General features: G+C 45.4%; 1 protein-coding gene across 1 annotated transcript in view; it reads right to left on the reverse strand.

Moving 5' to 3' along the window:
• Positions 1-363: 363 nt before the first annotated feature.
• Positions 364-12,100, reverse strand: part of C3H2orf73 (chromosome 3 C2orf73 homolog) — a 30,659-nt gene continuing 18,922 nt past the window's right edge. Inside the window, exons 4-5 of the mRNA XM_065402146.1 lie at positions 1,867-1,982; positions 364-792 (exon numbers count right to left, since the gene is read on the reverse strand). Coding sequence (XP_065258218.1) covers positions 364-792; positions 1,867-1,982 — 545 coding nt within the window. The remainder of the gene's footprint in view (positions 793-1,866; positions 1,983-12,100) is intronic.

A 12,100-nucleotide genomic window follows, 5' to 3' on the forward strand; every position in this document is an offset into this window, starting at 1 on the left:
AAAACCAAACATTGTAACTAGTGTTTCTATTATTGAAAGAAGTACATTTTCAAGAATCATAATCACTTCCAGACCCAAAAGTGTTAATTAACTCAAAGTCAGACTTAATACAGAATATATATGATCAAGATGATTGTGTTCCTCCTAACAAGGAAATCAATTCCACCTTAAAAAAACAACCACCCATAATTCTTATAGGCATATAGTTTTCTACAAACATCAAAGTACAGTGCAGCTGTTGTTTTGTCAAAGGAGTACTGTGTTCCCGCTGACACCAGTGAATTGTTAGCTTGTGTTTAGTATTATTGATATTAGACCAAGCAAATGCATTAACTTGCACAGTGATTGTAGGCTCTCTTCATTTTAGTGACTGATGGTGATATCAGGGAGTCGTATGTTTTTATGTGCGGGAGGTAACCTATCCAGAGATTTATCTAGAGGACCTTTCATTGCTGGACATAAAGACTCGTCCCCAGCAGGACGGATAACATCCACTTCAGTTGCCTGAGAAATGTCTGAACTCTTCTGTGCTCTCACAGGGATTCTGGGGTATGCCTTGGCTGCTTCTCTGACGTCTGGTTTTGATAAGTGAGTTTCACAGCCTAATGTCTCCTGGGAATTCTGCAGGCAGAGACTGGGTGAGGTCATTTGGCTTTCCACTGAGTTTCCTTTCTCTGTTTTTGGCTGTTCCAGTGAGCCTGACCCTCTAGCACTCAGGAATACTTCTGTTCCCTGAGGAACTATTGGCCCACTCACTGGTTTTATCTCTGTCCACACAAAAGCTCCATGTCGCTGGAAAGGGAAACAAGGTTGACGTTAACCAGGGGAGCATAAACAGTTAGTAAAAACAGCTGTGATCTGAGTTCATTTATTAGCTCAAGTGCTGGCAAAACATCCACTTATTTCTTGGTCTCTCTACTGGCCATCAGCCTAGGTCCCCTCCCAATAGCTGCAGGCAATGGAATAGTGACTGGCCTGTTAGCCTTTTTTATTCATGAAATGGGGCATAGCAGGAAAACTTGGAGAGAAACAACAAATAAAAGAAAATTGCATCTTATTTTCTCTGGTTCACAACCATTCTGTCACTCTGAGTGTGTGACTTGCATATAGCTCTCCTGTGCAAGTCTAATCAGCTCAGATTTCATTTCTTGCTACATGGGTTGCTATGGATACAATTCTAAACTGCTGCTTTTGTAGGCCAGGAGATTTATGATTGGAACCCAAATGACTTTGTCCATTAAGGTCGCACAGAAAGGTTCTCTTTTTTATAAACAGAAGAGGGAACAAACAATAGGCTGTACTCTTCAAAATGTTTCCAACAATGGAATTCTGCATTTTGGGCCTGATTCAAAGCTACCGGACAATGGAAGTCTTTCCACTAATTTCAATTGCTTTTGGATCAGGCCCCTACACAGTTAATTATTGATTTGTAAGAAACACACACAAAAAAACGTGTAGGCAACAAAGACTGACAAAACTTTTGGACATTTACTTATGGAATGGCTTCAAAATACACATTCAAAATACCACAGGGCCTGGTTCCGGTCGCACATCATTTTTACTCCACTGACCTCAGATGTAAGTGAGAGCGGACACAGACCTATTGGAAATCCAAACTGAGTCATATATCATTAGGGCATTTATCTATTATTATAGGTGCCAGAAACCACAGTGTTATGATGCACATAAACACAGAATGACATGTTTAAGTTATAATATTAATGACACTTTTTAATAAATCCTGGCAATTCTAAAGCGTGAGACAGTATTTCTTACTTTTAAAACGGTTAGTCGGAAGTTTGTGAATAAACTTACTCCTCCAGCTTCCTGCACGCTATTAATCATACAGGATGCACATTGTCTTACCTTTCCTCGGATGGGTTCATTAGGAGATTTTCTGGCATTGTACTGATGAATAAAGGAGATCTGCTCCTGTAAAATTTTTGGAAGGCTTGTTGATGTTCTAGGAATTGCAAGTGGAACTGAGGGGAAAAAAACAATATTGTTGTAAAGTCAGGACAATGATGTATGGTGTGGCCTCATGTTGTACAGCACAGAATCACTGTTGAACAGCACTCACAAATGTACTAGATGTTGCACAGAAACACAAAAGGGGGGGGGGGGAAGATGCCTGTCCTGAATTGCTTAAAAAATAAATGATGGGCTTGACAGACAAGTGAAGATGTAACATATATCAGGAAAGGGAGGGGCAAAGAGGGGCATGAATTAGTTACATGACTGTATGGACACTCAGTTTTACATGCATACATACATCATGCTGATTCAAGGCTTTTTGGAGTGGAAACGAACTCATTTTTCATAGGCAATGCTGCATAAGTGTTTTGTTTTGTTTTGAAATGAGTGATTTGGATGAGGTGGCAATGGAAGCCAGACAAATAGAAATTGGAATGGCATTCTGAGTATAAGAATTATCAAAGTCAGATATAGAAAACACTTGTTAGATCACCTAGTACGTACAGGACTGTTCCTGACAATACAGTTTCTAGTGCTTAATATTAAAAAGTCCCAAGTGAAGTTATAATTCTGTATCACAAGAACAATCCTGGGCACAGATTGCAACTGGCCTGCCTGTGGGTGGGTGTCAGGAGGGAATGCAAAGAAGCCTTCCTCCCCTTGTGAGTCCCCACAAGGTGGAAAAAATGGACCTGCCCCTCTTCACACTGAAACACAGAGTGGGCCTGGCACATCCAGGAAGCAGTCAGCACCTTCTTAAAAAAAAATAAAAAAATGGTGCATGCTGTAAACGCCTCCTATGCACCAGAGCACTAAGGCCAGATCTCACACAGATCTCAGGGTAGCTGTTTAGACACTTGCCCACAATTTGATATATTGCTATTTAATTTTACTCTTTATTTAAAATCTTTTAGCCAGTTTTCAATCCAGATGACAGTATTCTGTCCAAGCTAACTGGAATACATTTTGCAGTTACTACTTCATGACACAGACTAAAATGCTATACTGAAATATGCTGCATGTGTACAGTATAAATACATAATTTTAAAGCATAATTCAATTAAGCACACCCTAAATTTTCAAATAGGGCTACTGATTTTGAGTGCCCAACTTGATACACTTTAAAGGGGCCTGATTTTCTGGGAACAAATGCTTCATGCTTTCTGCAAATCAGGCTCCTTAAAGGTATCCCAAATTGGGCACCCAAAATCACTAGTCACCTTTGAAAAATATAGACCATATGTGCACAGTGTTAACAGATCTAAATTGCTGCAGCAGTTAGGACACACATTTTGAAAATAAACACTGAATATGGGATCAGAGCTGAAATCTTATGTTTACAGCAAAGACCCTTATCATGTGACTTGTACCATATGGGCAGATATGGACTTCACGCTATAGGATCAAGGCCTAAATTTGGTGGAAATTCAATTATTCTTAAAGGGTATAAGTTAAAAATGATTTTATTCTTTGTGTTAAGAAAAATTTAAAGACAATTGGTTAATTAGCCCTACCTATTGATAACGTTTGGCTCTTATATAGCACTTTTTGTTTAATGATCTCAAATATCAAAATTTTACAGATGAGGAAACTGAGGCACAGTGGTGAGCTGGCTAGGATCTTTGTTGCACATCAAGTCGGTAGAGAGCTGGGAACAGAACCCAATATTTTCCCATTGTGCCAAGATGTTTGAAGTTGCTAATGTTCCATCTTCTATTTCATCCAGTTTTGACTTGGATATACTCATAAGAGAACACAACGCATATGGAGGATATTTTAAATTATAACTGTATGATGAAACAGAATGATACAGAAGTTTCACAACAATAAAGGGCCTGATCAACTCCTTCTAACATCAATGGAAAGACTCCCGTGGACTTTGGAGGGAGCTGGATTGGGCCTTTAATCATTAAAAGGAAAACAGTGAAGAGGGCAGGCAAGGAATAAAGGGGGAAATGGGGGCTGAACTATCCTCTCCACCCTAGAGATGGTCCCTTCTCATCATTGTCCAAGCACACTAGCAGGGAAGTGTGAACAAGTTTATGCTAATGTTGCCAATGCTGTATCTGTTCTGGGGATAAACAGAGAAATTGAGTCTGCAGTGCTGTTAGCAGGGCACTGGTCATGAGCACTAAAATTCACATAAATACACTGAGGAAATTGTACCCAAAAATGTCAGTACACCAATGAATACATCAATACATTCACCCTGAGGGCTTGTCTACATTACCCACTGGATCGACGGGCAGCGATCGATCCAGCAGGGGTCAATTTATCACGTCTAGTCTAGATGCAATAAATTGACTGCTGAGCGCTCTCCCGTCAACTCCACCTCGCCCTGGTGGAGTACCGGAGTCGACGGGAGAGCGTCAGCTTACTGTGAAGACACCGCGGTAAGTAGATCTAAGTACGTCGACTTCAGCTAAGTTATTCACATAGCTGAAGTTGCGTAACTTAGATCGATCCCCCCCTCTAGCGTACACCAGGCCTAACTCAGAATACATGAACACAGTGTACAAACAGTGTTCACGGGCACCAAACAGAGGCAAAGGGCAAATCAGGCACAAAGATGATAACCTACTGAGTTTTGGTAGAATCATATTTGAGGAAACAAGATACATCACTGAGTAGACATGGAAACAGAGGTCAATAATGTGTTCTGGAAGATCAGCATAAAGTGGATTTTGAGTCTACGTTTAAGTGCTTTTCAGATATATCAAGTTTAGATCAATAGGCAGACCACTTTGTAAAATTAATCTTCCAGTTTTTTTGCAAGTTGCAAACTCGTTCAACTAGTTTTTAGTTACTGGAGGGTTAGGATCCAGCTAGCATTTAGCAGTACATTGTTCTGGCACAAGCTAACAGTATTACATTTTGCTGATGTGTTAAAAGTGGCAAGTTAGCACTCAAAAGATTCTGAAGAGGAATCAATTGCACTATTTGAGGGAGCAGTTTCCAGTGATTAAAACTTGGGGCTGGGAGTCTTGCTTGGTTGCTGCTTTGCTGTGTGACTTTGTGTAGGATATGTAACCTCCTTAGGGTGACCAGACGTCCCGATTTTATCGGGACTGTGCCGATATTTGCTTGTTTGTCCCGCGTCCCGACCGATGTTAGGTCGGGACACTGGACAAACAAGCAAATGCTCCGGAGCCCGGAAGTGCTCACGCCCCCCCGCCCCGACTCTGCCCCCTCCTTCCCCCATTGGCTCCCTCCCCATATCCCCGCCTCTTCCCCAGGCTCACCATTCCTCCTCCCTCCACAAGCGCTGGAGGGAGGCCCCGGAGATGCAGGGGGAGCGCGGTGCCGTGAGTGAGCGTCCGGCCTGGCCCCGAGCAGGCAGGATTCAGTCGGGCGGTAGGGAGAGTAGGGGGGCGGCCCGCAGTGCCAGGCGGCGGCTGTTCTCCCCCCCGGGCAGCGGGACTCGGGAGCAGCCGCTGCTGCAGCTCCCACTGCCGCGGGGGGAGGAAGCGGTCGATGGCCAAGCTCGGCGGCTGCGGCTCTGGCGCCCGGGCCCGAACCCCCCAAGCCCAAGCCTGCTGCGGGGACCCAGCAGCGCGCTCGCTGCGCCCAGCCCCTGGCCAGTCGCGTCTGGGCTGCTGCCCAGCTGGTGCAATCCCGCAGCGGCCCGGGGCGGAGGCATCGGCAGCCCAGCCCCGTTCGTTCCGCTGCAGGACCCGAGCAGGACGGGGGGGCTGGGGCCTGCTGCCCCCACTCCGGGGCCGCCGCGGGATTGCACCACCTGGGCAGCAGCCCAGATGCGACTGGCCAGGGGCTGGGCGCAGTGTGGCGCTGCTGGGTCCCCGCAGCAGGCCTGGGCTCGGGGGGTTCGGGCCCGGGTGCCAGAGCCGCAGCCACCGAGCTTGGCCATCGGCCGCTTCCTCCCCCCGCGGCAGTGGGAGCTGCAGCAGCGGCTGCTCCCGAGTCCCGCTGCCCAGGGGGGGAGAACAGCCGCCGCCTGGCCCTGCGGGCCGCCCCCCTACTCTCCCTACCGCCTGACTGAGTCCTGCCTGCTCGCGGTCAGGCCGTACTCTCACTCACGGCACCGCGCTTCCCCTGCGTCTCCGGGGCCTCCCACCAGCGCTTGTGGAGGAAGGGTTTTTTTTTTGCTCTGCCACCTTTTTTTTTTTTTTTTTTTTTTTGCCCCCCCCCCCCCCCCCCCCCCGATATTTGACCTGGGTGATCTGGTCACCCTAAACCTCCTGTGCTTCAGTTTCCCTACCCACAAAGGGGGAGTAATTATACCTACCTTCCCCACAGAAATGTTGTGAAGCTTTGTGAATTGTCATTGTGGTTGTAAGGTGCATTGAAGGTTTGGGTGAAAAGAGCTATAGAAATATTACCATTATTTTTCTGATACATTTCACTTAAGAAGCCTGGAAACATGTTACTTTAGGACAATTGCAAAAATATGCATTAAAGTGTCCGTAATATATTTGTGGGGCATGTAGTGGTGTTGCAGTCATCTCTCCCCTTCTGGGTCAGAGGGAGGCCACACCACCTCACTACATTGTCATGATCGCTGCCTAATATCGGAGGAAATTAGCAAACCAGGCGTTAGCATCCTGACTGGTCTAGTGGGGCTGAACCCCAAATAGTCTATAGGCTCCGGGCCCTTAGGCAGGGGCAGAGCAAACACCAGTCTATGGGCTCCAGCTCTCAAGCAGGGTAGAGCTAGCAAGTAGCCGGTCATCCTAGTTCTGGCAGATGGTAGGCGAACACCAGCCACCTGGCCTACAGTGGGGAGACTGCCACCCTAAGGGTGGGGTGGCAGGGGTTAGGGGGACCCAGGCCCACCAGACTCCACCGGGTCCCAGCCCAGGGCCCTAACAGTGGCAGAATGGTCCACCACTGGGTCAGTGGGGAATCCAGCTGCAATACACTGACTGTTTCAGGCAGCACTACAGCCAGTCTGGAATCGGCTGCCCCTGGGCCACTTCCTCCCCTTCCTTGGGGCTGTATCTGGATCAAAGGGATGTCCTACATCTCCCCAGGGTAGGTGGCCAGCAGCAGTCCCATCAGCTGCCCTGCAGACACAGGTTCCTCTGCAAGGATGGCATCTCTGGGCTCAGCAGCAAAGTCAGCAGCCTGGAGCAAGCAGGGTGCATCTGTCTCCCTCACTGTTCCAGACCCAACTGAGTTAGAGGCTCCGCCTTTTATACTACTTGTCCCGCCTATCCACTTCCAGTGGGAGGGATGAGGTGGGTCTGACTCCGCCCACCTGGGCACAGAGGGGGATTCCTCCCCTTCTGGGTCAGAGGGAAGCCACAATGCCTCACTACAGGCACCCCCACAGATACATCTGTAGCTATCCTCAGATCCCATGATTTTAAGATTGACACTACAAGCTGCTATACTATTTTCTGTGTAATGCACCAGCAATCTGTTCAGGTAAAGAATATAGGTATGAACTGCATATCTAGCTTCCACTTAAAGTACTTCATAACTGGATCTGGGAATTCTATGAATGAAAATTTTATGGTAAGTCTGAAAAATAAACTTATATAAAGAATTACATTAGTTCATGAGTTTATTACTGGAATATAAAATAGCAGAAGCGCATTCATATAAAATGTGACAGAAGCTGTGAATAACATTTTTAATTCTGTAGATTGTGTTCTTGTTACAACTGAGCAAAGGTTATATTAGTTCCCTGTAGAATTTCTTGCAAAGAAAAAAAAAAAAAAGATTATCTCAATGTTTAATTTCTGGTCAATTAAATATGGATGGAATATTTTTATTGGAACCCTGAACAGTGGCATTTTCTAGTGATAAGGTAGAATTTGAATTGGCCAAATAATTCAAATGAATATCTCCACTGATTTTTTTTTCTTGTCAATCCTCAAATAAATTAGTGAATATTTTTCTCAGTATTTGACCACCTCTATAGGTGATCAATAATGTCTGTCAAATATTCACAAATTATTTCTGTAAATTGATGAATTATTCACAAATAATTTGGTTCAGCATAGTAAGTCTATCAATAAATTCAAGAAAGTGATATTAGTTCATGAGTTTTCTACTTGAATATTAGATAACAGAAGCAGACTCATAATAGATTCTATAATATTCCAGTAGAAAACTCAATAATAATAATCATCCCAATTTTTTTCTTCATGTGAACCAAATTTAAGACTCGCTTGTAATTTAGCAACATGTGATCTGATCCCACAAACACAGATATGCTTAACTTTAAGCAGGTGAGTAGTTCTGTTGCATGTGTGTAAGCATTCTACGGGATAAGGGCCATGATGAGGACGACCATAGTATTTCTGTAAGGTGCTCAGATACTGCCACGATAAAATGCCTAGACAAAGTTTTAGAATACTAAACCATTTACTGCTCTGGGTTTGTGAGCTATCCTAATATAACATGCCTGACAGTCATTTGATGGAGTCTTTGAGTTAGATCCCCAGCAAGTGTAAATAGGTGTACACAAATAAAACTCACAAACAGGACAAATTAGCTCCAAAGTTATAAATTATAGCCAAAAATCGCTGTTGTCAACTACCTTAGCTGCTGAAATGGCTGTAGGGGGCGGTGTAAGGAGGAGGATCCTTACAAAGCTCAATAGGCAACAATTAGTGCAGTTATGTAGCACATAGGAATACACTAGCTTTATTATTATTCTTTTAGGTGGCAAAACTGAGATACGCATAAAAATCCCCCCCTATTTTTTATCTCTGTAAAGTCAAACAGAAAGGAACCGTACATTACTTCCCAGAGAATATCTCAGCATTTATAACCTTTTAAGGAATTGAGCCATTTAACACACCAATTCCAAGGCATAATCTTCCATCACTTATAGAAGCCTGAATGCCAAAAGACAACTGGCTCAATCTCAAAATGGCAAACATGCCAACACACAGAAACCATCACTTTCCTTATTAATGGAATGGCATGATGTGAAATTAGATGATCTGGGTTTGTGAGCAATATCCCCACAATCAATCATCCAAAATAAACTGCTTCATTATTTGAATTTAAATATACAGGAGGAGTATTCTGAAGGCAGAACTCTAGGTCCACCTATGGGGAGAAGCAGAGGTACTGGCACTCCCCAGGAAGGAGAGAGGTTTCTGCCAGCACTGGCTCTTCAGGCCACATTAAATGCCTTACCTCGCCTGACTCTCTCTCTAGCAGAAGATTGCATTCCATGCACTAGCTCCGATGCTGCTCTGCTGTTTAATACAACCATCTCAGCAGTGAAAGTGGCTGAAGTGTTGGTTTCCCATCCTGCTCTTTGAGGCTTACACAGTGAGGTTCTGCCAGCTGCTTCTCAAAGTTGGGACTAAAGGGAGCCCCTACACATCAAGCATCTTGGCAAGTGAAGGGGGTAGAAGAGAAGGTTCAATAATAAATAATGGGGCCAAGCCTCCACTCTGTGACACTGGTGTGATGGCAGCGTTACTCCATTGGCTTTAATGAATTTACACTGATATAAAAACCTGTGTAACCTTCTATTGTTAAAGCACTGCTAATACAGACATCCTTGTGCTTTGTCTGTATATAAAAGGGAGCAGAAGCTGCTAATGCAAGGACAAAGCCTTGTGATAAAAAGACAGGGAAATCTCATTTTTTAAAACTGTTTAACTCAAACATGATGCTCAGCACTACAGTACAAGAAACAAAGGCAGCCTTTGCCCCAAAAAGTATACAGTGTAAAAGGGAAGACTTGCAGTGCCTGGTTCCGAACCCATTCACACCAGTAGTAACTCTGTTGCATTCAGTGGAGTTATTCTTGATCGACAGTGGTGTGAGCTCAGAACTCGGCCCACGCAGGATAAGGGATGAAAGCCTGACTCGACTGAGGTCATGGAGTGTTTTTCCATTGATTTCAATAGGGCTAGGATTTCACTCAGGAAGTACTGTGAAATCCAATTGTGGGGATGGCTCAGTATTTTGTTGTGTTTCAAATTCTAAATTCATTTCTTGTGGGCCTCACAGAAGTGAGTTTTTCATTTGAATGAAGACAAGGTAGAAGCATAGCCTGGCAGTAATGTATGGCAGACAGAGCAACAAACAGTCATGCGATAAAGGATGGATGACTTTCAGGGGGACTTAGGCTACCGAATGCCTAAGTCACTTTTGAAAGTGGGACTTAGGCTCTTCAGTCACTTTTAGGCACTTCTGTAAAAGTTAATGTTACCCAAAGTCTACTACCTCGAGAGTTTGTGCTATATTCACTCACTAAGGCCTTGTCTACACTACAAAGTTTTGTTGACAACAGCTGTCTTTTGTCGACAAAACAATGAATGTGTACACACTGTGATGCGACTTTTGTCAGCAAAAATACCCTGTTTCGGCGACAAAATACAACCACCCCGACAAGAGACAAAGCTTTTTCCTCTAAATTTGTCTACAAGTGCCAGTGTAGACACCACGCTTGATTTCATCGCTTTAATTAGCTTCCAGGTGTCGTCCCATAATATCCATCGTGACCGCTCTGGTCAGCAATTTGAACTCCACTGCCCTGCAGCCAAGTAAACGACCATCCACCCCTCCCCCTTAGATGCCCCAGGGATTTTTGAAATTCCATTTCCTGCTGGCTTGGCATGGAGAGGTCTCATCGCATCTTCCCAGGTGACCATGGCAGGTTATAGCAGCAAACACTCTCCTGCTCAGAATATGGGGAGGAGGCTGTGCAGTCATAGCTGCGCTTGAGCCATAGGATTTGGGATACTACAGGTACATTTCCTGAGGCTTGTGCGAGAAGGGCTATGATCTGGACACACTGCAGTGCACAGCGAAGATAAAGGAGCTGAGGCAGGCATATCATAAGGTAAGGGAGGCAAACTGTCACTCCTGCTAAGACCTGCCAGTTCTATAAGGAGCTGGACGCTATCCTTGGTGGTGACCCCACCTCCACCGCCAAGAGCCCCATAGATACTTCGGTGGGCCTGAAGGCGGTGGAAAGAGGACCTAAGCCGGAGGACGAAGTAACTGATGAAAAGGTGGAGTTAGATGCCAGTAGGGCAGGCAGCCAAGAACTGTTCTCCACTCCAGAGTTGTCTAGCCAGTCTCAGCAGTTGCTCTCTGGCGAGCAAGAAACAGGAGATGAGACTCCTGGTAAGTGGATGTGGCTTGTGTAGTGCGGAGGTGGGTTCAGGGCATAGAAATGTGGGATGCTGGATGTGTTTCTGTGAGCTGGACATTTCTCTGTGTAGCTAATCAGTACATCAGAACAGGGTGTTGATGCATTCCGAGATCTCACAGGAATCCTCCAGAGAGATCTCCAGGAAAGTTTCCTGGAGGTACTTGGTAATCCTCTGCCGCAGGTTCCATGGAAGAGCAGCTTTGTTCCTTCCCCCATTGTAGGAAACTTTCACGCGCCATTCGGCAATCACTTCTGCAAGGACCAAAGAGGCACACAGGCAAGCAGCATAGGGAGCAGGCTGGAAGCCACAAGCATGGAGTAGATGTTCCCTGGTTTCCCTGCTTACCCTTAGCAGTGAGATATCTGCTAGAATGATCCCCACCGGTGGAAGAGTGTGGGAGAATTTTAAATTTTTTTCCTTAGTCAGATGTACCACAATCCTTGCAGAGTGCATGTTCTTTTCCCCCATGTGGAGCGCCCCACCCCCCACCATGCTTTGGGTGTTTGCAGAGTTTTGTGCTTGCAAAGGGTCAGTGAGAACGTGATTGTTATGTTGCAAAAGGTGTATTTAACTGAAATGTTTCAAAGCTGTGCGTGAATTTAACAATCCTGCTTCTGTGCATTGTCCCTTGTGCTTCAGCAGATGTGGCCTTCAGGAACACCGCCCCCACACCAGCCGAGCGTCTCCGCCAGATCAGAAAGTGCCCAAGACGCAGCAAAGACGACATGTTCCGGGAGGTCCTGCACTGCTCCAATGCAGAGAAAGGGAATGCAAGAAGTGCTGGGAAACCGAACGGCAGGACAGAAAAGAGAATCAGGAGTTTGTTAAGGATGCTACCGAGAGGATGATTAAAGCAAACATAGATGCTGAAGTCCTTAATAATGCTGTAGACTGAGCAGATCCGTGCCCACCCTCCCCTGCAGCACATTCAGAACTCTTTTCCATGCCGTTCCTCCCCCACCCCTCCAACTCTGCTTGCACATTCCTTTCCACTTTCCGGGACTTCTCGGTTTCCCCTTCACTCCACCCAC

The sequence above is a fragment of the Emys orbicularis genome, chromosome 3 (genome assembly GCF_028017835.1).
Source record: "Emys orbicularis isolate rEmyOrb1 chromosome 3, rEmyOrb1.hap1, whole genome shotgun sequence".
In the NCBI taxonomy this organism is placed as follows: Eukaryota; Metazoa; Chordata; order Testudines; family Emydidae; genus Emys; species Emys orbicularis.